At 37.5% G+C, this 26,027-nt stretch overlaps 1 protein-coding gene across 2 annotated transcripts; it reads left to right on the top strand.

Annotated features, from left to right (window-relative positions):
- Window positions 1–2,594: 2,594 nt before the first annotated feature.
- Window positions 2,595–26,027, top strand: LOC135207568 (mannosyl-oligosaccharide 1,2-alpha-mannosidase IA-like; the record flags this gene model as incomplete). Of its 2 annotated transcripts, XM_064239409.1 has the most annotated exon segments (7): window positions 2,595–2,808; window positions 3,590–3,814; window positions 3,954–4,237; window positions 4,863–4,979; window positions 6,303–6,420; window positions 15,169–15,265; window positions 18,741–26,027. In XM_064239409.1, coding segments are annotated over 7 exon segments (1,062 nt in total), but the record flags the coding sequence as incomplete, so codon positions are not given.

Genomic DNA, 26,027 nt, shown 5'->3' on the forward strand with positions numbered 1-26,027 from the left:
CGCAACAAGGTGGTACAAACAAGCAACGCGGACAATACCACAGCTCTGGCGTACATCCGCAAACAAGGAGGGACACATTCAATCTCTCTTTGCAAGTTGGCGGAGGAGATCCTTCTTTGGGCAGAGAAGGAAAACGTAACCCTTCTCACCAGATCATTCAAGGGAGAAGAATGTGAGAGCGGACCTGTTGAGCAGGGAAGGTCAACTTCTATCAACAGAATGGACGCTTCATTTAGAAGTATGCCAGAGTCTGTGGAAATTATGGGGTCGCCCAGTAGTAGTACTTGTTTGCGACAGCAATGACGAAGAGATTGACGACGTATTGCTCTCCAGTCCCAGACCGTCAAGCAGTCGCAGTAGACGCTTTTCTTCTAGATTGGACGGGGCTAGACGTCTACGCCTTTCCCCGTTCAAGATATTAGGGAAGGTTTGAAGAAATTCAGGGAGAGTCAACGGGACAAGAATGACTCTCATAGCTCCATACTGGCCGGCCCGAGATTGGTTCACAGAGGTACTGGAACATGGACAATAGATTTACCAAGGACACTTCCAGCAAGAGTAGATCTACTCAAACAGCCTCACTTCAACAGGTACCACAAGAACACCCTCGCTCTGAGGGTCTGACTGCGTTCAGACTATCGAAAGACTTGTCAGAGCGAGGGGGTTTTCTAGAGAGGCGGCCAGAGCGGTGGCCGGAGCTAGAAGAGCCTCCTACTATTAAGTTGTACCAGGCGAAGTGGGGAATCTTTCGCAAGTGGTGCAAGAGTCGGAAGATTTCTTCTTCCAGTACCTCTGTGACCCAAATTGCCGACTTCCTTTTATACTTAAAGAAGGAAATAAAATTGTCAACTCAGAAGATTGAAAGGGTATCGGAGTAATGTTGGCTTCTGTATTTAGACATAGAGGTCTAGATATTACAAATAATCTAGATCTGAGAGACCTCATAAGGTCCTTTGCAACAAGGAAGGAGCCCCAATACAGAGCTCCTTCCTGGAATCTCGATGTGGTCCTGAAATTTTTAGGAACTAGTAAGTTTGAACGATGGATCAAGCTTCGTTGAGAGATATCACAAAAAAGACCATCTTTTTAGTGGCATTGGCCACAGCTAAAAGGGTGAGTGGAGCTGCAAGCATAGGCAAACATATTGGGTGGAAACATGACAAAGCGGTTTGCTCTTTTCAAAGAGGGGTTCTTGGCCAAGAACGAGAATCCAGCTCATCCATGGCAAGGTCGTTTTTTTTTGAAAAATGATGGGTCTTTCAGATCTAGTAGTACAGGAACAAGAGATTAGTTTTCTTTTGTCCAGTAAAGGGCATTGCGCATTATTTTTGGATAAAAAACAGTAAGATTAGAAGGAACTTCAGAATCACTGTGGTGCTCTGTGAAGGACCCTAGCAGAGCAATGACCAAAAATGCTATGGCCTTTTTCCTTAGGGAACTAATTAAAGAATCTCATATGTTATGCCAAGAAGGAATTTCGGCATCCTTAAGGTTAAGGCACACGAAGTGAGAGCATTAGCTACTTCGTTGGCTTTTAAAAAGAATATGGCCCTCAAAGATTATCATTGAAACGACGTTTTGGAGGACTAATTCAGTGTTTGCAAGTCATTACCTTAGAAAACGTCAAAACAACGTTTGACAATTGTCAAACGTTGGGTCCATATGTATCCTCAGGAGCAGTATTGGGCAAAGGATTTTCCTTCACCCCATAACTTACTAACATGCTAGGTATTTTAATGAAGTGTGTTTTGTTTTTACGGTTTGTCTGAGAGGGTGATTTCCTCTTCAGTCTGTGAATTTGTGTATGTTGTTAGGTTAGTGTTGTGTGTGGTTCAGGTGGTCTAACTTATCCTAGCATGAATGCCCGTGGTAGAGGGCTAGGGTTTCCTGTCAACAATTGGTCCCGTCCAGTTTGTCAGACCCACTTGTATTTAGCTTCATCAACTAATAGGTCACGTCCTAGTTGGAAGCTACTAAGGCTTAGCAGGCTAAGAGGCAGGAATGCTGAAGTCAGCTACCTTAGCAGGTAAGGAATCTAAGAGTATTTTAAATTTTTTTTTAAAACTCTTACAATGTTGCTGTCTTTGACCCACCTCCAAATGTTGTCAATCAGCTATATATATACCTGCAGGTAAGTGTCATACATGAAAATAATGTTATTATGATATAACAAAGTTTCATGTATACTTACCTGGCAGGTTATATATAAATTAAATTCCCACCCACCTCCCCTCAGGAGACAGGGTTCAGAGAGAAAAATCTGACGAAAATGGGAATGATTCCGAGCACCAGCGCCACTGAGCGGGTGGCGATCACCTGAACTACCAGTGATCTAGCGGTTGCCGCGAGTTTTGAAAATTCTGCCAGTGCGAACAGGAGAATATAGCTATATATACCTGCCAGGTAAGTATACATGAAACTTTGTTATATCATAATAACATCATAATTGCTTTTCTCACTCACCAATATTATGTATTAACTGGCCAATGTTCATATTGGCATTTAATAGAAAGGATGTGGGAATGTTTTATTTTTATTTTAAAAAACCAGGGATTCTTCTTCCAAAGTAATCTCATGTTTTTTTTTCTTGGCAGATTGCAAAAAATTATGCTTGGGCGAGTGGTGGCTCAAGTATTCTCTCTGAATTTGGGACCTTGCATCTTGAATTTGTTTATCTCTCTGATATATCGGGAGATCCAGTGTTCCGAGAGAAAGTACTGAGAATTCGTGAAGTCATAAAAAAGACGGATCGTCCGGGTGGTTTGTATCCGAACTATATGAATCCTAAGACAGGAAAATGGGGCCAGCGTAAGTACCTACTCAGTATCACAATGCTTGATTTCTTAAGACTATACTTAATACCATTAGGGAATGATGGCCACGGTACGATTAATCATTTCAAGGTGTCATGTATGTTAAGCGTACATGTAGTCCTATTAAAAATGTACTGAAAAATAGTGCAGGTAAATTCATTTGTATTATTATTAAACAGTGTAACAAAGCCATTGCCACATTTCTAGACTCACAGGACTTATCCAGGCGATTTTATCTGGGAGAGAGAGAGAACTTTTGGACAGCTAAGTGGAAAGACATCAAGGGGAACATTTTAAAAAAATAGGCATTCAAGGTGAATACTCTCTCAGGTCATCAATATCATGTCATAATAAGTATTTGGATGTGTTTAGCCATTCAGAATAGGTGCTGTCTCCAATGTACTTTTGCAGCATCCCTTCATCCCAATCTGACTTATTTCAACTTACTTTTTGTTTATACCCTTCCCTCCAAACTGTCCAACTTGTTTCATTTTATCTTGCCTAGGTTTTTACCCCCTCTTTTAAGAACATATTGTTTGGAATATCTGAGTGAGCAGAAATATGGCCATGTGGTCTTGTTATCCCGCTTCATAAAAATGCCAGCTATCTTATAGTGTATTGTTGCTGCTGTCATTTATACAGTATTAGCATGTTATTAGTCAAGGGTGATGGCATTACCTAATGTTGCAGATAAAAATACCCTCAAACCTTTATATTATATTAGGAAGACGAAGTAAAATTTTTTAATTAGTATTAAATATGTGTGTATTTTTCAGGCCATACGTCTGTTGGTGCTTTGGGCGACAGTTTTTACGAGTATCTTATAAAAGCTTACATTCAGTCGAACTGCAAAGATGTCGTAGCCAAAGAAATGTACGAGGAAGCAGTAGACACCATCACAAAACGTTTAGTTCTGAAGTCTCATTCCGGTCTAACATATTTGGCAGAAAGCAAGTTTGATCGTTTAGAGCACAAAATGGACCACTTAGCTTGTTTTGCTGGTATGCATTTTTTTTTTCGTAAAAGTACAAGTAAGACTGTCACAAATAATCTTTTTTGATTTTGAAAAGATTGATTGTGTTTGTTTTGTATGAAGACTAGTACATCATCATTCTAAAGCATTATTTTGCTTTCTTGTAGGTGGTATGTATGCACTTGGTGCAAACACAATTGACAGTGAACTTTCAAAGACACACATGGAAATTGCCGAGGGCCTATCTAATACATGCCATGAGTCGTATGCACGCACGCCTACTGGTCTTGGCCCAGAAAGTTTCCGTTTCACAGAGGGTATGGAAGCAAGGGCTTTAAAATCATCTGAAAAATATTATATTCTTCGACCTGAAGCCATCGAATCCTGGTTCTATTTGTGGAGGTTTACCAAAGACCCAAAATACAGAGAATGGGCTTGGAGTGCAGTCTTGGTATGTATTACCTGATAATCAGCATTACTGTATACAAAATTACTTTAGTAATAAGAAGTAAGTATAGTCATTAATGCATAAGCTGAAACTGGAAATATTTTGTTTTTAAGTTGATTGAACAATCCTAATATCTTAAAGATGAACAATCCTAATAGTAGGTGTAAGTTGAAGCTGTACAGCACAAATACAAGATGGATAAACAAGTGAAAATTATTAAAACAGTAATTATTATATGGTTACCTTTTAAGTTGGTCTTTAAATGTTGGTAGGTTCTGCAGTTATTAAAATGTGATCTATTTTTGAAAGTTCCAATTTTGAAAATGCAAGAATTAACAATTATTAATCCCTATTGACAATGCAGGGTTGGACTGTAGTTTTTCTCCCTCCATTTGTTTATCTATTAGTCCATCCTTCAATATGTATGACTTGAATATATTCTAATTCCTTCAACATGTATGAAGGTATTTCAGTCAAACAGTAGGCAAACTGCCAGAAATTTTATTGGGGGAAAATTGTTGGAACACTCTTTGCGAGAACTAAATGGTGCTGTCATCAACATTTCATCTATCTGAATGCTCATCTCTTTCAACGAAAAAACTATAGCTGCATATTTGATCTTTTTTAGGCACTGGAAAAGTACTGCAGAGTGGAAGCAGGATTTAGTGGCATCCAGAATGTATATATGGAAAATCCTCAGAAGGATGATGTACAACAGAGTTTCATCTTTGCAGAGACATTTAAGGTAAAGATAATGCTGCCCACTGTAGGTTTTAGGGTTTTTTCATAAATTAATATGTATATACTGTATGATCTTTTGTGAGATTCTTCATATATTCACAAGACGAATTAAATTTCAGGAAACATTATTTACTTGAAATTGACATTAAGAATATTTCCTATAATTTTTTGCAAACCTTGACAATTATGCTGTCTAATTTTTTTTTGCTTGTCACAAGAGTAGTTAAAAAAGTATGTTTTAAATACATATGTATAATTAACTACAGGTTTGTACTGATGTTAAATAGGGTAAACATAGCCGTAAGTTCTTTCATAATGATAGGTGTTAATATAAATATATTAATGCCATTTTAACAGTGTAAGATTTTGGGAAAATAATACAGTATATGTATATATATAGTCAAAATGCAGGAAGTTAAAAATTTTCAGGGAACTTGAATTGTAGTTAAAGAGGAAAAACACACACACAAAAAAAGTTTTATATGTAGTTATCCAAACATTTATGCAAAGCTTGCTAACTTCAGGCCCTATTAAATCAGTTGAGCGCTTAATATTAAAGTAAATAGAGGGTGATTATATTTTGTTACCATACATTTGCTTTTAATGGTCATTTAATATTACTGTCCATTCAGTTGAGTTCAGGTTTTATATAAAGTTTTTGTATGCTTTGGGTAACTTGAATATTTCGTTTTTTCATGCTGTAGCATTATTCCTGTCTGTCATCATTTTAGAGCTTTGTTTCCCTTGTAATTTTTTGTTTTTTTGTTTTGAGTGTGTCATGGTCAGAAATGTAACTTCAACATTTTCTCAAATTATATACAGATTGTAGATTTGTTTAATCTTAAAAAATCTCATGATACTCAAAAAAAACTCAGGATACTCTTATTTATTTGCCTCGGATTATCTTTTCCATTGTGTACTGATTGATTGATTATGAAGTTCTTATGCATCATGTTAGATTGCATTGCAACTCACAAAATAGGAAAGTGACATGATAGAAGCATAATGGCAGTTGGTAGGCAAAGTAAGAAGCATGATTGGTAGAAAGTGTTACTACACATGCACCACTTATTTGCTCCCCAGATCTCTGTAAAAGTTGTTTGCACACTACTGGCTAGCCAAAGATGGGTAAAACAATTTAAGTAGATTAATCATATAGTAGTATTCATTTAATTGGATACTCATGTGATCAACTTTGTGTAAGAGAAAAACATACTACTATTGTACTCTACATTTTTTGTTGTACTTTATTTTTGTAATGAGTTTTCATATTTACTATTTTGGCATAAATTTCTTCACTTATTAAAGTTTATTTCTTTTCCCACAGTATTTATACTTGATCTTCTCCGATGACTCTCTCTTAAGCCTAGATGAATGGGTTTTCAATACAGAAGCCCATCCACTCCCAGTAGAAGGAAAAAATGCTTTCTACCGTAAATCTCAAGGTTTGTAAATATATTGGTTCTTTGGGTTAACCAACTTGGTCTGAGACCAGTAACTTATAGTTTAGTTAGTTATCTTCAGCCAATAGATTTAGTCAAGAATTCCCTGTCTGTTGACATCATACTGTAAACTTAGCTGTCAGTAGTATAACTACTAGAGCTTCTCGAGTTGCTGTACATAAAATTTCCTCTAACCTGGCAAGGAATGATTTGTTGTTGATGTCTGTAAGACATGCTGCATGCCTTTTTTTTTCTTTAAAGCTACATGTGGGATTTATCTGTCTCTGTATAGAATAGCATTCTCATATCTTGCGAATTCTTATTCTTTATTGTCTCTCATGTTGGAGAATCCAATGTTCACTGTTACATTGTAATGCCAACATTTTTTATATGTCACTGTTGATGCTTATGTCGTGTGGTACTTGCCACTTCTTCCATGGCTGCATGATGCACTTCATTTATTGAAATTAGAGCTTTACCATTCTTCTGTTTTTAAGACGACCATTTTTGCATCAGTAAAAATCAGTTATTCAGGTTTTATTTATCTAATATTTTTAAAGAATTTTGTACTTCATAAACATTGGAATAAGTTTGGCTTGATTGACCTTTTCCTAGTATTTCGTGCTGGTGTTGTAAAAAAAAATCACTGTTTATTTATCAAGACGGATACCATTTACAGTGTGCTGTATATGGGTAACTGCAGATGTTGCTAAAGTTTCTGGGCAGCTTTCTACCTTTTATTTTTTATCCATCAATCCAATGTACTGCTCTACCTTACTTCAAAGTTGCTTAATTTCAGAGAATCATTTTGGACCAGCCTTATGGGGTTATAAGTCAGACAATGTGTCATTAAAATATTTTATAATAATAATGTGTTGGGTTGGGCCATCATGGAAGAATTGTCATAATCTTGAGTAACTTGGGATACTGCAGTTGCTGTGAAAAATGTGTGAAGCCTTTCATTTTCTTCTTTATTGTTCAATTTTTCATGTTTTAATATTGATCATTCATGAATTATAGTAAACAAAATACTGTTATCAGTTATCTAAAGAATTAAAAGGAGGCAGGGTTGGAAAGTATGCTACATCAGTGAGGGTTTCTATGAAGATACTGCCAAATAGCTTAAAAAAAAAAAAAAAGCAGATTACTGGTTCAATGAAAGGCGAATCCTTCCTTATTTAGGAACCTCCTCATCTTTTGCTTTTCTTTGTATGTGTACAGTCTTGTTCACTCTACCCCTTTTCTTCCTGGGAGGATGGCATTTGATTTTCATTGTTTGGGTTTCCATTTACTATATATACTCATAGGAATTTGATATTTCTTCCATAATCTTGTTTTAAAGTAATGTAAGTTCTGTTTTTGTTTCTCATGCCTTGAATTTTTTTTTAACAAACAAAACAAACAAACTAGCAAAAGCAAATGCCAGTTTAAACAAATGGTTATTTTTAACTACAACTAAATGCTCATTATTTCAGCAGAAGAAAGTATATAATGATGTGCTGCATTTTTTGGAGTATGTAACCAGACCTTGATAACATTAGGCTATGCATTTCCATTTGGCAGACATCAATAGGTCTCATACAGATTTGTTTTTCATGTTGGGTTAGAGCATTCTAATTTGTTCATGAAACTTACCTGTCAGATATATATATAGCTGTATTCTCCGACGTCCGACAGAATTTTCAAAACTCCCCCCGGCACACGCAGTGGGCGGCCAGGTGGTTAGTACCCATTCCCGCCGTGGGAGGCGGATATCAGGAATCATTCTCCATTTCTTCAGATTTTTCTCTGTCGCGGTAGTGAAAACACCTGTTTTCCACTACCTCCGCCTAGGATTTTGAAACTTCATTAGCCGCTTAAGTATCCTACTTATTTTTTTGAAATGATTGACTTGGATTTGTTTTGGCTAGGCATACGCTATCATAAATTAATTAAAATTTTTTTCATTGCATATGATGTCTGAATCTAGTTAGCCTAGTTCAGATTTTGTTGTCTGCAACGGTAAGGGGAGGCGTACCGAAACCTTCGGTAGACACTCGTTTAGTATACATGTTTTCTTTGTTGAGAGATCAATGTAATGTTGACTGATTCCGAAAGAGACGTATGATTCGTATGTACGCAAATTAGAGCGTGATAGAATCAGGAGGTCTTCCTCCACAGTAACAGAAGTTAGGATAATGAACCTACTAACCTCCAGTAGACTTTATTTTGCCTAACCCTGTGGTATGGCTTACGGGCCTAGAGGAAGTTCTGTGAGAAGTAATGCCCTTTCTATTATTGTGGATTACATCAAGTAAGCTTGAAAAAGTGCTCGCTCAGTGTGTGAGTGTAGTGATGTTGATTTTGCCCCTAGTGTTGTGGGAGGGGGCGTCAGATCGGTCCTATAACGCCTCTAGGTCTAAACCTCTGTCGGACTCCCAGGACCAGGGAGGGGGCAAGTTGAAAACCGAAGGAGGGTTACGGGAACCCCCCCACCGATCTGGCGTCCCTTCGGCAGGATAAGGCTGCCAAAGATCGTGCACGAATCATGAAAGATTGCTTCTCGTCCTCCGAGGCGTCTCCCCGCAAGGTTGGAGCTCTCGGAAGGACTCGCGCCCCCCCCTCTAAGAAGCTTTAGAGAAGAGGGACGCTTCACGTCCTCTCTCTCGTCAGGAGGGAACGTCAGATCCGCCCCATAACGCCTCTAGCCTGGACCTCTGTCGGACTTCCCAGGACTAGGGAGAGGGCATGTCGAAAGCCCGAAGGAGGGTTACGGGGAACCCACATCGATCTGGCGTCCCTTCGGCTTGACTTAATATCGATAAGCGTGACAAAGACGCAAAATGTCGCACAGGCGGCTGTCGTCTTGGTCAAGATATTAAAAATGTCCTTAAGCAGGACCCCTCACAAGGACGCCTTTCGAGACATTCAACGCTCTATCGAGAGGAAGACTTCGTTTGCACTTCCTCCATCTAGACTGAAAGGGAGAGCTGGGATCTGGTACGAAACAGGAGAAGAAGCAGGATTGAAAGCACCGTCTTCTTCTCAGATTTCGCCAATTTGGTGGACGCTCCAAGGAGGTCTTATTTGTCATCGGCTAAGGTTTCCTCCTCCCCTCATGGCGTTATGTATAACGTTATGTGACGTTCGCTTTACTACGAAACGGGATATTGTTCAAGCTCATAAGATTGACGTCCGGCAAGCTGATTTGCATAGTCAAATAGCTCGCCAAGACGCATCTTACTCGTCCCTAAGGGACGCTCTGTCAGCGGACAGAGATGACACTGGACAGACTATCCTAGTTTTCGACCAAGGAGAAGGGCAAAGAATTCCTCATACCCAAGAACACACAGGCGTCCTTTTAATGCCCTTCTGCAGTGTCGATGACCGTGACAAAGACGCAAGATGTCGCACAGCCGGCCGTCGTTTTTGTCAAGAGTGGCGAACGTCCTGAAGACTCGTCCTGATGAGACGATCACCGTACTTATGCTTAGGACGCTCGCGTTTCATGAGCGGCTCTCCCCTCGCCAGGAAGCCTCTCAAGTTACTCGTGTTGACCGCACGTCCATTCACTATGACGCTTCCCTTGATGTTCGTCGTCTTCTATTCCGGACGCTCTTCAAGACGCTCAAAGAATGCAATCAGGACGTTCGGCAAGCACCTCGCGACGATGCCTTTCGGAACGCTCGGCGTTCCTTTTTTGAGCGCGTGTCTGGATATGTTCATTTGCATTACTAAGACGCAAAATGTTGCACAGGCGGCCACCGTCTTTGTTAGAAGGTAACGAAAGTCTTTAAGGCCGTCTTGGAGACGATAGCCTTACGTCTTCCTATAGTGCTCTCACACTTCAGGAGCAGTGTGCGGCTCTCCAGGACGCTTTTCGGGTGGCCTTTCAGAAGACGCTCGACGTCATAAACATTGATAAGCTTTTTGGAAGACGCTCGATGTCTTACACATCTGGACGCTCGCCAGGACGCTAGCGAGGACGCTCGCCAGGACGCTAGCGAGGACGCTTTTTGAAGACGCTCGGCATCCTACACGGCATGACGCTCGGTAGAGCACTTGCCAGGACGTTACTTTTCAGAACGATAGGCGTCCTACGCATCAAGACGTTCGGCAGGATTCCTGCAAGAACGCTCTTCAAGAGAGCGTCGTCGAAGTAGAGGAAGGAGTTTGTCTCGTCAAGATGTCTACTTCTCTTTCTACGAAGGGAGCGTTCAAGAGAATCCATCACTTGATGAATTCCAGGAAAACTGTAAGGCAGATTTCGGTGTCATAAAACGCCTCGTCTGCTTTCGGGATTGCGCTGCCGAAGGGGAACATTAAGGTCATTCCTGTCGTAAGCCCAGTCTCTAATCAGGAATCCTGCCCCTTCCTCGATTTCTGCGGGAATCGGGAAGGCTATATGCTCGAATTCCTGGATTACTTTCCGTCATGCAATTGGGTTAGTTCTCATTGACAAAGTTCTTAATAACATTTTATCGCATAAGCGGATAAGTAACAAAATTTCGAAGAGCTCTCATTCATTAGTCAGAGGCTCATCCAGGAAAAAGACTTATAGCTACGTCCATGAAGTCTTATGTCAAATATCATAAGAAGCTTGAACTTTCCTTTTCGATCTTCGGTTCTCACTTGAGGATTTCCATTTGAATAATATTATTCCTTTTCTTGGCAAAGAGAATGAAGACAGTCGATTTCCATTCTCTCTCTCTTCCTCGTCGAGGAAAGAATGTAGTAGAGAATTAGATGTTCAAGTGACTGGCAATACTTAGGTATTTTATCTTCGCGTCATATTACTAATGTAAAGTTCAAGTCATATCGCATATCGTGGTTACCTCTACAGATGGCACCGAAACCGGAGGGCTTATTTATTTTAAGTGTATTTAATCGGTCCTTCCTGCAAACTTCCAGGAGTTTCCGGTGTAAGGACAATGCTTGAAGGTATTGTTACAACAACACCAACTCAGGCTTCTGCATGTAGCGAATTATGTTTTTCGCTTAAAATATGCCTGCTTGAGAATTTTCTTATGATCGATAATAGTAACGACCTATTCCTTCGTAGAAGAGTAGCTGGTAACTCAGGCAGAATAGTGCGAAACGAGAGGTTGCTGTCATTGTGGATGACGCAGTATATTTAATCGGTACTCCCGGCAACTTTCCAGGAGTTTCCGATTTAACATTTGGTTAATTAAGCGTAATGTTACGACAACACAAAATCAGCTTCTGTATTAGCGAATTCTGTTTCGCTTAGATATGCCAACTTGAGAGTTTCTGTTCAAATAATGGAAAATCTATTCCTTAGATGAATAGATAGCTGGCAACTCGGCATAAGACTGCGAGAAGGTGAACATAAGCTGCTGCCTGTAACTGTCACAGTGTCTCACACTGTCACCAACTCAGTGTTAGGTAGCTTCGTTGTACGCTCAGTCGGGTTACGTCTCTCTCTCCCGCGGGATTGATTTACGACCCGTAATCTCTGCCCTACAATCTAATGACTTTCGCCTCGTGGGTTTGAGGGGATTTCTGGTAATCATGAATAAACGACTTCCTTTTGCTAAGAAATTTTCAACAGAGATATCTCTTAGACATGTTCGGCGCTGCTTACCGCACTGTAACAGAATTCTGTACGAGTCTACCGCAGCATAGCACTATAATAATGCTCTCCTGCTTATGCAAAGAGCAGCCTTATTAGGAAGGAAGCATGCTTAGTGAGGGAATGGATGAGTCTGCTGGGGACCATTTCCTCGCTGGAGAAGCTTGTTTCCCTGAATAGACTGCAATTCAGACCTCTACAGTTTTTTCCTACAGGAGAACTGAAATAACATCAAAGATCTAGAGATAATTCTAAACGTCTCTCAATGGGTTAAGGATCACCTCAGGTGATAATGAGAGGGAGCCAGGCATCCGGACAGAGGTCCTGGCACATAATCTAAAGAATTGGAAGCAATTTGGTTGGCTCTCCAGTTCCTCGAAGAGTGAGGTTTTTTTGGTCGAGTGGTCCAAATCATCTCAGATAATTCCGCAGCTCTCTCATATCCCAAGAAAAGAGAGATGGTTATCGGCATAGGCACGGAACGTAACGATCCTTAAGAGGTTCGTTACACGATTGCACGTCCGTGCGGATCTTCTCGATCGACGGCAGCAACTACGACGTTTGACTTTTGAGTAATCCTCGCTTAGAAGTATGTCGAGAGTTGTGGAGACTTTGGGGACGTCCTTTCGTAGATTTTGCAATATTGAAGACGAAGAAGCTTCCTCTACGTTGCGCCCTTATTCTCGATCCGAGAGCGGTAGCAATAGACGCCATCCTATAGTATGGAATGGGGATAGTTTTGGTTAGGCCCTTTTCCCCCCCCCTATTCAAAAGCTTAGGAAATGTAATAAGATAATCGCTGGCGTCAGAGGGAGTGAGAAAGACGCTGATCGCCCCATGTTGGCTTCGAGAGCTGGATTCACAGAGTCACGTCCTTCAGAGAGCACTTTCCAAGGACCCTTCCCGAGAGAATCGGTCTACTCTAACAGCCTCACTTCGAGAGGTACCTAAAATCTCTCCGCTCTGAGTCTGAATGCGTTCAGACTGTCAAGAAGCGAGAGGATCTTCAAGATTAATTGCAAGTCTCATTGCCAAAGCAAAGCAGTGCTGCATATTTTGCAGTGTACCAATCGGAGTGGGCCGTTTCTGGACATAGGGCAGGAAGAATGACTGTTCCTCTACCTCTGACCTCTGTGAATGACTTGACCGCCTTCCCATTCCGTCTGAAGTATGGGATAAGCTAACAGTCCCAACGATTGTAGAATACGGAAATATGTTGTTGACGCCTCTAGGCTCAGAGATTTTCGGATCTGTCAAACAACAACAAAGCCCTTCACGATCTTTGAGGTCTGCGGAAATCTTGATGGAACTTAGACGTAGTCTGAAGTTCTTGATGTCAAAGCATTTCGAACCTCTCCTTTCTGTAAACTTAATACACGTGACCAGAAAGGCTAATTTTCTAACCACTCTAGCTACGGCAATGAGGGTTAGTGAGGTTTTAGCCATCATCAGAGGTTTTGGCTTTAGAGGACATAATTCGGTGTCCTCTAAGCCTTCCGTTCTTGCTAAGAACGAAAACCCGTCTAACCCTTGGCCCAGAGGCCTGGAGATCAAGGGGATGGCACAAATTATTGGGCAAGAGCCACAGAGAGTCCTGTGCCCTGTCGGGGCTCTCAAGTTTTATCTTGATAAAACTAAAGAAAGTAAGTCATTCGGACAATCTGCGTGTTCCGTAAAAAGACCAGACTTGCCCATGTCGAAGAACGCCCTGGCGTTATTTTTAAGGAGTCTTTCTAAGAGGCTCATTCGTCATGTTTGAACAAAGATTTGAAACCTTTTAAAGTAAGTGCTCACGAGGTGAGGGCGCGGCCTCGGAAGCATTTCAACAGAGCATGACACTCAGTAATATCCTGAGTGCCACGTTTGAGCGAAGCAACTCTGTGTTCGCTTCACACTCCCCGACGGGATGTGAAGACGACATATGAGATTCTGCGAGTCGCTAGGACATACATATCCGTAGAAATATTATTGGAGGCAGGAAGCAGCACGAATCCTATCCTATAGAAAAAGGGATAGGTGTGCTTTTAACTTTGAAGGGTTGGTCGCTTGAGGCGCTTTCCCTTTCGTTAGCCTAGAAGTTATGGGACTAACTTCGATAGGTTAGGTCAGGTGGTGGTTTTAGCTTTGTTGCCCTCACAGTATGGTCAATATGGTCTAGTCACATTGTGGTCACGCCCCCGTTGACAGATCATCTAGAGCGCACCAACTACACAGGTCACTACCTTGTTGGCAACTCTAGTAAAGCAAAAGCAGACTTCGGTGACAGTAATCAAGAAGTCAGCTATGCTAACAGGTAAGGAATCAAGATGTCAATCATCTGCACTTGAGGTGTTTCCTAAATCCTTCTATTCTGTCCCTTCCCACCTCCAATGGTGGGATTCAGCTATATATATATCTGACAGGTAAGTTTCATGAACAAAATGTTATTGTTATGATACAATAAAGTTTGTTCATACTTACCTGGCAGATATATATAATTAAAGTACCCACCCACCTCCCCTCAGGGGACAGTGGTATGAAAAATCTGAATAGAAAATGGGAATGATTCCTGATATCCGCCTCCCAGCGGCGGGAATGGGTACTAACCACCTGGCCGCCCACTGCGTGTGCCGGGAGTTTTGAAATTCTGTCGGACGTCGGAGAATACAGCTATATATATATCTGCCAGGTAAGTATGAACAAACTTTATTGTATCATAACAATAACATTTTTCCATGTTGAAGGGAGGGTTGGTCTAGCACTGCTAGAGTTTCTTACATTAAAGTGAAGGAGATCGTTTCATTAAGAAGGCAAAGTGGCTTCTACATTGATCTTGCAGTTTCTTACTCATTTTAAGCAGTTTTTCAGCACTTGGTCGTTCTACTATGTATCTTTCTGATTAAGCACAAGTAATATCAAGAAGCTTAAGTGTAAAATATTTTAATTTTTATCATTTGTAATCTATTCTCAAGTCGAAATTGTTATAACTAGTTACATTAATAGTTTGCCTTAACTACTGGGTATCTTTACCATTAATGTGTACTGAAGTAATTCTATACTACTTATTACATTGTATAAATCTTATGTAGAGTTCATGGCATGTATTTATTTCATTGTCTGAATAGCAAGATGTACATTTGAGACACTGCTTGTAAATCTGTCATGGTTTGTTTTGATTTTGACATGTTTCATATTAGCAGCTGTAGCCTTGAGAGCATCCTCTTCATGGTGGTCATTATTCTACTTTTGCTGTTTTCTTCTGCTCTGCGTAGTAAAATTTTGGTTTGAAATTGAAGAGTAAGTTCTGATGGTGTTAGCATGTGTTACCATATCCGCTGCAAGGAATGGACAGGAGTTCTTATCCCTCATCCTGCTTTCCTACTCTAGATTTTTATTTATAAGTCACTAGCAGTTTTCATATAAGTGAATGGCTTGGTTCTGATTATTAATATTTATCCTACCATTTTTTTTAGGTTGGTTCCTTTTGTGAATAGCGTACATTACGAATCTTTAAACGTTTTATCATTTAATTCCTTATTTTTCTTTATGAAAACAAAGCATATGTTTTACATAACCCTTTATTTAAGTGTTGGCAAGCCAAAGAGAGGAAAGCTAAAAAGTACAATCTGTGGTGCTTTCTTGCACCCCATGTGCTTCATCAAAAGTTTACAATCCCCATTATTTCTTCAGTATAAATTTCAATGCAGTTCCTTCTATTGAACCTCTTTCTGTTGTACTGATTACTGAGTCCATGTCGATTCTTTTTTCGAATGTTGCACAAATTGAATTTTCAAGTTTAGCTTTGGGTTCAGCTAATATTTTCTGAGATGACTTGCTTTGTCCTAGATTTTCCTACAGAGCAATTCTGTCTGTGCCTTTCACTGTATTTAGCTTTATTTGTTGCTTTTTCAGTTACTCAGAATTGGTTTGTTGCATGACTAATATTATGACTTAAATACAGTGAAACTCAAGAGCTGGCTTGCCAGATAGCACTACAGTGGTACTCCTTCAGCCTTTGTCTTAAATGGGATAGTCTCCATGAATAGCCTAATGAGAGTTAATTTTCGATTTAGTGGTCTGGTTGAATTAATATTAGTGATAATGATAATGTATGGACAGCTGTCTTTCTTTTAAACAAAAATGTTAAAAAAGGGCAGAAAATTTATATCCATTGACCGTTCACTAAGCATGCCGCATATTTGTCATTTTATTTTTCTCTACCACATAAAAGCTGAAAATAACTTCTACTACGGAAGTTGATAAAAAAAAATAAGGTATTCTATGTGTGAAAAGTAGACAGGAATTAGTCGTTGAAGTATATTCCAGAAATTTATAGCTGACATTCTGACTTGACCTCTGGCTTGCTTATTTACTACTTTATTGGGCTGTGGAAGATTGGTCTTTATTCTGTGGGGAAATTACTGAAGTTTCTTGCAGTGCTAGAATCCAGAACAGTAATTTTGTCTGGTTCATTATGGTTGGTTGTGGGCTCTGCATTACAGCCAATACTGAATCTGGGTAAAATGAGGAAGCTAAAGGACCCTGTTGGTAGTATTAATGTTGGGTTTGTCCTGATGGTTACATAGGGCCTCTTGAGTATTTTCAGCCTCATCACATTCTGGCGCTGCTAAGATTTTGAATCTGTCAGTGATCACTGCTTGGTAGGTCTGGCACAATTCTGATGTATGTGATGGTGAATAGCCTCTTCCTAGACTTGACACAAGATCCTCTCAGAGGCTTGCGTAGTGAATACCACTATAGGAATGAGACACCTTCAAAATTAGCCATTATGTGGTTAAAACATGCGATGCGTTTTAAAACTAGTTTCGTCATACAGTCACCATATAGAATGCCCACTTCCCAGTCTTGCTGTTTAGTATCCTGCCTGCAAGGAAAGTGTGTACCTCCCAGTAGGGTCCAGGTAGTGTATAAAGAACAATTGCTCTTTTCTCTGGAAGACAAAAAATCTGCATGTCTGAGTGCATTTCTAACCGCAAATGTAGACTCGGCATGATTGTTGGGTTTGTATGGAAAAAAAAAACTAGTTTGTCTTTTTAAAAGTTTTTGCTTGTATAGTGTATTCATACAAAAATACCTAGATAATTGGTGTATCTGTTGTCATTTGTGAGTGGATTGAGTTGTTTCATAAGCCACATTTTGTTGCCTTTTATGCCTTTTTGTGACTATAATCAGTGATGGAAAGCTTGAGCTGTCTCAATTCCTGTACACAGGATATCTTGGATACAAGTTCTTTACTTGAAGTTATGCCCCAAGTACACATTTCCTTGACTTATTAATTTGAAGTCATTACTTTTTCTTGTGTTATTAATTAAATTTGATTTATTTGTTATTTATAGTCTCAAATTCATCTGTGATCAGTTCATATATTCATAATAATTTCTACAATTTTTTGCTCTTTTTCATTGTCACTGGACAGCTGACAATTCTTATGAAACCTGCTGTGGAAGTTTTTTGTTGGCTTATGTACACTACTGATGAAAACAGTAGTTCCCAGAGGCCTGCTTACCTACACAGTAGTGCTCATATTTGTACCTTATTTTTATTACTGTAATTAAAAATAAAGATCTCAAGTCTCAATTTTTTTAGATGTACTGCCATGCCTTCACTTCAAATCTTGTTAGATAGAACAGTACTATTGTGTTCAGTCATTTTATTCAATATCCTATACCCTTGTAAATCCTCAAGATCCTCAAATGTATACACTTTTTCACATTATACATCACGAGTTGTCTCGTTCCCCCAGCACAAGGCCAAACTTACAGTTATAATAATTTTTTTTTTTTTTCCCCAGCACCTTCTTCCCATACTTTCTTGCACTACTCCATTAACATTACCCCTCTACTTTTTACATTGCTGTACATAACCATGGGTTATGTATTGTGTTACTATTGCAGTTGTCTTTTAACCATTTTTTGGACCTTCCTTATTGAAATACTTTCCCTTACAATTAAGGAAAGACTTTTTCAGTAAGAGGGAAACATACTTTAATGAATATGACTGGTTCGATTGGAACCTAGGACATAACACATTATACTAGTTGGTACCCTTTGCAATTTGATGAAAAAGAAATGTTTATTAAATAAATACTTAAGAAAGGTCTGTAGTTTAGCAATATAATTTTATGACGTGATAAAATTTTGAGAATTTAGTTCAGAATATTTAAAGTAATAAGGCTTCGATCGTACATAAGCCAATTAAGTAATATTGCCAACTTAAGTAATATTGGCAAAGTTTGTACGTTAAGTTTTATGATGCACAGTGGCTTTTATGTTGAGTGATGTGCATGCTGAAAAGAACCACTGAACTCTGAAGTGAACATGTAGCATGCTTTACATTCGGGTGTGTTTTTTGTTGCTATGATATAGAGGTGAACTTAAATTTCTTCAAACTGCGTGTGATTTACTGAACATAAACACATATCCTTATGCTCTTACATTATTTATAAGATAGAGGGGTGTAGCTCACTTATTTAGCAGAGAAGCAGTTGCAATTCTTTGGAAAATTTTAAAGAATGTAACTGTAGTTTATATTATTTAATGAATACTAAACTATATTCAAAGTAGTTTGTAAGGGAAATGTATAGAATACATATGTGGGGTAATTAAACTGATGAGCTTAGTTGTAATAGGTAAAAATGAAATTGATTGGGTCATTTTATAGCATAATTGAGTTTATCATGAAAATAGCCATCATATTTGCCACAAGAAAGTAAACCTTTAATTTGTAGTTAACTTTTTTTTTCCCCTTTCAGGTACTGATAACCAGTGGCAGTAAGCTGAAAGGAAAAATGAATTCCGTTGTAAGATGACGACAATATGAAATCTTGATGATGGTGGTCAATGGTTATTTTTTTTATCATGGAACCTCAGTTTTGTGGCTGAGCCTTGGCATGATTACAATCATGCCTCTAGAGACCCAGTTGTTTATTATTCTGTATGAAAGTGTAAATGGTTCGTTTGCCCTAACCCTATTGTTGACTTGTAAATGTTACACAATCAGACATTTTGAACTTTGAGTGCTGATCGGTCATATTGGTAACGGTGTGCTGTATATTGTCGATGGAGGTCGTAAGTAAACTATCTCATTTTGGTTCTTGTATACTCTTAGAAACTTGCATTAAACATGTCACCTTTTAATTGTTTGCTAAATAGTTTTTGCACATAGTTATAAATATAAAACAAAAGCATCAGTGGGATCAGGTGCAGATCAGCTGTATTACTTCCAGTTTAGCAGACCATTTGGTAGCTTTTAAGGTTATATTATATTTAGGACCACAGCTACATGCTTAGCAGTGTATTAGTTGAATGACAATCCTTGATCAACAATATACTTCAAAGTTCATGATTACTGATCTTACAAAGTCTATAACGTTTAGTGGACATTAAACTCCAGATACAATTTAGCAATGTAGTAGGAGTCAAGCATAATCATATTTAGACACCAAGAACTACATCGGTGATTTGGTTCTGACCAAGTCATGTATTATACAGCAATCATTCCATGTACTGATACCAATATTAGGTGTGAAAGACAGCTGCATATGCCTTTTGCTTTCAGTGTAGGATAACCTTTTTAAATATTGTGGTTGAAATGAATGTAAGTTATTTGTACAGTCTTCACATTGAATCATCATTATTTTTTTAACACACTGGAAGACTCGGGTATCCATGTTGTATCTTGTTTAAGTCATCTTGTATCATTGGTTTGCACTATAGTTATCTGCATCACTGGACAGGAACAGAAACTGTTTGCTATTTTCAAATTGCAATGGAAGGATCTGATATCCTCTTATGCCTTTGCTACAACCAGTACAAAGTTGATAAGGAAATTTTTAGACTCATCATGTAAGGACTTCTTAAATGTGTTTATAGCTTTATTTAGTTCATTCAGATTATGAAATTTTGCTTGTATGTGGTCTTACATGTGCAGATTAATTACACAGTAGTGATCAGACTGCATCTGCAGATAACTTACAGAATGTGACATGATGTGTCTTGATACCATACAAAATTTTAAATCTTAATCTTTTTTAAGATCAGTATAGCATTGCTTTTGATATAAAAAAATCTAATAAAAGATTTCTGAATATGTATTCCTTCTTCATAAAACTACAGTATACCAAAAATTGCATGAGGTGAAGGATGTATTCTTGCCAGTACCAACAGCACTTTCTCTCACATAGACAACCATCTGGGATTTGGTGGGCCTTACAAAATTTCTGTGGCTAATCACACACCGATCATTTATGGCCACCAATATCTTTTTTTTTAGGTTGAAATTTATTTTCCATAGTATGTGATGATGGTTATGGAGTTTTTGAAGCTGAGGACTAATACTTTATTGTATGATATTCTATAACAAAAAAAAATAATAAAAAAAATAAATAAAAAGCTAAAATGACATACTGGAGTTTGCTGAGAATTTAACATCATTGAAATCTCAGTGATAGGGAATATGACAATGCCATCAGAACTTCAAAGGGTCAAGATTAGGACTTGTTGCAGTTAGATGTGCAGATTTCAGTGAAACTGGGAGAAATAAAGCAAGATACAATATAGGAAGCCTTCAGTTTTCATTTTCTAAACTTACACTGTACTAATGACAATGAATTTAGTTAATCATTAGTAAATGGCTGTGACCCGGGTGAGCTTTCCATTATGACACTCAGTACATAATGACCTTTTTCCATTGTCAGCACATAACTAGATAATCAAAAGCCTATTCTGTGAAAACTTAACATTGCTTATAAGAAGTACAATGTTTTAAAGGCTTCCACTGCCTTAGTGAGAACTCTCCCAGTAGCAGGTGCCCTTTATGTAGTGTTTATAACACATATTTCAGACAATATTATTTTCACATAAATACTACTACCTTTGCTCCTTACTATGGCCATCATGGCTGCATTTTTATTCTTTTAGAGGAAATTGATCTGTGATATGTTATTGCCCCATTTTCTTTTATCTAGTTGTTATATTTCTGTAATCTGTTGGTCAAGGTGAATTTAAACTCTTGGTGAAGACTGTACAATATCTGGTTAATTTTCAATTTTATGAATTTGTAGGAGATAAATGATACCATTAACAGTATATCAAACAGTACATCAATTATCTTTTCTCTTCGTATGCCCACCGTTCATGTGGGTTGTATTATTGCACCCATGTTAGTCTCTGTCTGTCCATCCGTCCACATGCTTGCAAGAAAGGAATGATAAGTCATGTCCCACCATTTGAGTAGTAAGCATGTCCTACATGTAGATCATTGTGTACAGCTTTTTCTCAAAAGATTATGTGTAATATCAGTTATTTCCCAGCATATTCTGGCACTGACTTTTATTTGTAAGCTTTGTTTATTTTACACAACTGCTGGGTTATCAATTGGCTAATTTTTTTAGTGCATTTTCAGTATATTTTTTCTTGAGGTATAGTTTAACCTCCACCTTGTGATTTGTCCAGCCCTGTTTGTATAAATTTGACTTGGTGGCCTGGTTAAATTACCATAAGAGTAATAATAATTTCAAGTGATAGTAGACAATTATTTATTGAGTTATATCTTACTGTTACGAAGAGAACTGAAATACTGTGTAGACTATATGCAATTATGTTTCACACCAAGGGTATTGAAATTACATGTGCTCTGATTACTATTTTACTGGTATCCAGTAGAAAACAAGCTGGCTTGTTCAGGTCTTAATGAGGTTTTGATTTTTAATGTGAATGGTGTTTTTCATAAGATAGATTTTTTATTTTACTTTTTCAAATGCAAAAATAAATGAGATGTGTGTGTGTGAAATCTGTTACGAGTGAAATAGGTTGTGGATTGCAATGTGTTCTTTGCATATCCTCTGGTGTGTATGCACTACTGTACTCATTGCTGATAGATGTTGAATGTAAGTATGGCTTCTGTTCTATTTTTCATTGCATTTTTAAAATTTTCATTGTTGTGATGACAGTAAAGATTAAGTTACTGAGATTATCTCTAACTTTTCATAAAATATTGGGGTAAGATCCTTTTTTTTATAATAGTTTTTTCTTTTACAGTTTAGCCAGACCTATCCCTTGCACAATGATAAACAGTCTTTATCATAGATAGTGTATAAGTTTATGAATGAATTTTTTTTAAAATTACTTACTTTTATATTCATTTTCTAGAATTTTGATGTACATCAAGCACATTTACATTTATGTAGAAAAACTTTCATAGCCAAAATGGAATATAGACTCTCTTCAACCTTTCTTAAGAAAATTTAAGCACAGTAAGGTTCTGTTTTTAGAGAAGCCCTGAACTTACCAGGAACTTCACAAGTCTGGTCTTGTGATAAGTAACAAAGACATTGTAGCAGAGTCTACAGTTGAAATTTCAAGATATTCTACAGCTAAGCTAGAAATTGAATGGAATGACTGTTAGTGAAACCGACTTTACACATTCAGTCTAAGGGATTTATCCAGAAATAAGAACATCATTTCTTGAAAGTTGCCTAGCAAAAAAAACCATCATAAGGTAACTGGTATGTAAGGAACTGTTACAAGCTGATGTGATGAAGTTCAGGGGTATGTGATAATGCTGATAAACTTATTCTGCTGTTACCACACACTTGATCTGCTGCAATTACCAAGTTTGGTTTTTGGAGAGTAGTTTCACATTCTTTTTCCAAATTTTTTATTATGCACTATTAAAATAATAATGGAAATTGTCTCTATAACATGAAAAGTTGCATGGTCCAAGAAAGAAAAGCCAAGTATAATAAGGAAAGGCAGAAGGTTCATCATCTGCAAAAATCCCAAATCGAAGGTAATCAACGCTATCAAAAGTCCTGCGGATAACAAAAGTGAAAATCCATTGTAACTTGGAACTAAAATGTGAGCAAAGAGATGGACAGACTAAGATTGCAACATAGCATTAAGAAACACAGCAGTTGGACCACTGCTAGAGACTAGGTAACCAATTATTTGGTCAATCAATTACTGAAGTCAGTACGGCAGCTAGTCCCTTTGCTCATATTGATCTTGCCTTTGCAATGAATAAACATTGCCATAAGGATAGTCTGATGAAGCAAAGCAATTGAACGTTATAACTGGAATAAATTGCATTGATAAGCTTCACTCATACATTAGGCAGAAATTCTAAATTTAGCCACATTAACATCTTGTGAATCTGTGCGAGGTGTACAGTAGTACATTAATATACAAGTAAAACAGCCGATCACAAGTAAAGCGGCCAGTCATAGATTTAATATATGAGTAAAACAGCCGGTCATGATTTTTAATCCACATATTTTATAAACCAATGTAGTTTGCTCTGTTATGTGACAAATGAAAAAGCGAGAATAGCGATAGTAAAAGTTACTGTTTTAACTTGCAGGTTTTTCGTTGCACAAGTTCTTTCTTACTAATGGTGTTTTACATCAAGGTTGTGTTTGATTTATGTGGTTGATAGTAACATGTGAGGTCAGTGTTTCTGTAATTTTTTTCTCTGGAATCTGAATTCCTTATTATTACTAATTTTTTATATTCTACTAGAAAACAGTTTGTATTACATATTTGTACTGCTAATGCCCGGGAGTAGGCATGACGCCTTTACTCCTTTATTTAGTGTTTATTTTTATGAATTATTACTAACTGAAATATCTAACAATTATTTTAACACTTCAGTCTGATGTAAAGTCCTCTGTCATTTGAAAAAATTTACAAGCAATATACATTGTGCAAGGGATGGAAGATGTTTTTATGAACTTTGGTCTATGACAGTGCCTATTTGCTAAACTGCTTTGCAATAAGAATCTCTTCAATATTCTATTAAATGACCTGAAATTATTTTGCTGCTGCAAGTGTATTTGTAATCCATGCTTTTTTTATTAAAGAACTATGAAGGTGGCTTACAATTGGAATGCTTTTAAAGTATTTGACTTTATATTTGGCAAATTAAAATTATAACTACTTAAGAGAAATCACATTTCCTCACTTTGGAGGTAAAGTAATCTATCTCAAAATTCTTAACATTCTACCTCAGAATTGAGAGCATTAGAGGTCGTTTACAATTCTCTCGAGAATAGAATGGTACAGAGCCTTGCAGACAGCTAGTTCACAGTTCAGAGCCTTGCATGTTACAGTTTCAAACAACTATGCTTGGCAATCAGCTCATGCCAGTAGCCAAGTAGATGCTTCCGTCACTCGATATTGGCCTTTCTGTGAAGTGTGGTCCCTATATACTATTATAAAATGCAGCGTTCATTTGATACTCATGATGTGCATAACTTGAATGCTTTGTTAAATAGTCGTTTATTTTTATTTCTTGAACGTGAAGCAATACGAGTGGCCCAGAACACCTCTTAGATAACTGTAATTCATTGGACAATGAGTCATTGCTTGAGAGTTGTTGTTGTTGTTGTTGTTGTTAGTGGTATTTTTTTTTTTTTTTTTTAGAGAATAATTTAATATCGGAATATTGTGCTCTTGCTCTCTCTATATCTACATAGATATTCTGTGCTAAGTCTTGTAGTTAGTTCATATTCCAATTTTAGGCTTTGATTCAAAATTTCTTAGTGTCTTTTCTCCAAGGGTCTGTTGAGGTTCCTACAGTTAATGGGTATTTAAAATATACAAACACTTTGGTACTTAGTCAAAGATCAATATTTGACCTTGATTTATATTTTATCAGTATTGCTCAGTGCTAAAGATTATGAGAATCTACGTTTCCACAATTGTGTACAGTAAGTTTGGACAGCGAATGAATGTGCCACAATCAGAAATGGTAATTCCAGCCATAGCATTAGTTTTTCGTACAGTTAGCAGCCAGCCTTCCATCCAAAACATTGTAGCACCTTAATTTACTGTCCAAACTATCTTTGGTTGAAGATTGATAGCTCTACTGCTTATAGGGTCACATCACCTGTTAATAGCAATCGTAATTGTGGTGTCTATTGGAATAGTTGGATCTCTTATGCAATTTTTCCATAGAAGGAAACTCACTTGAGTAGATTCAACAGTGTTACTGTACATCAAGTAAGTAAGAGAGCAGTAAAGCTGATTTTTTTCTTATTTTCTCATATACAAGGTGATACTATCCATGGTTTCTCGAAGTTGCTTAATTTATCAATATTCATGTACCTCTTCACTTCCTTTCTAAATTGCATTTCATTAGATATTGCATAGATTATTTTTAGAAGTCATAATATACAGATTTATTATCAAGTTTTATAGATTTTTCTGTACAAAGTCTTTGGCTTTCTTAGTAATTAAGGAATAATATTTAATAGTATGTAATGTGATACAAACGACTTGAAATTATGTAAAGTAGTGTAAATAAAATATCACAAGGTTACAATGGAAGGATAGGGTAATTTTATTCAAGAAAATCCTGTTGTTAACGTCAGGTCTCTTATCAAGTCTATAAGTGGGGTAAACTACTGATAGTATTTTGTAGTTTTTATCCAAGTTTTATCTTTCTGTACTGCTGAAGATTAACAGTTATGTCAGTGATATTACCTTAGTGCAGCATATATTTTCTTCTGTATTAAAAGCCGAAAGTAAAGCATATGATTGAATGAAAAATTAAGTCTGCAGTAGTAGTATGTAGTACATATGTATATTGTTATATACATACAGGAAACTTTCCCCAACTTGATCAGTTGGCTTCACCCAGATTCTGGCCGAAGAGGCCAACCGATCGAATTGGCAAAAGCTTCTTGTATATAACAATATATGTACATACATACTACTGCAGACTTTATTTTTCCATTCAAGATCAAATAATATGATTGAATACTTATCACAATCTGCATAAGGCTCTAATGAGTAGTGTTTCACATTTCCTGTTTACAGTTTCATTTGGCAATTCCAAGAGTATAGGGTAGTTTACCGAACTTGAATTTGAGAAGATGCCTTTTGTTAACAAGTAATGTTTTTGGAAAATATCTGTTCCAGTTACAGAGTCATTCAATGAATAGCCTTTGTACTGGTGACTTTTTTCATGAATATTTTTAGCGAGTGGTTAATAATTTGAGAATCTGTATTTATGATGACAATAAAGAAGAAATAGCATA

Source organism: Macrobrachium nipponense, chromosome 11 (assembly GCF_015104395.2).
Source record: "Macrobrachium nipponense isolate FS-2020 chromosome 11, ASM1510439v2, whole genome shotgun sequence".
NCBI classification, from domain to species: Eukaryota; Metazoa; Arthropoda; class Malacostraca; order Decapoda; family Palaemonidae; genus Macrobrachium; species Macrobrachium nipponense.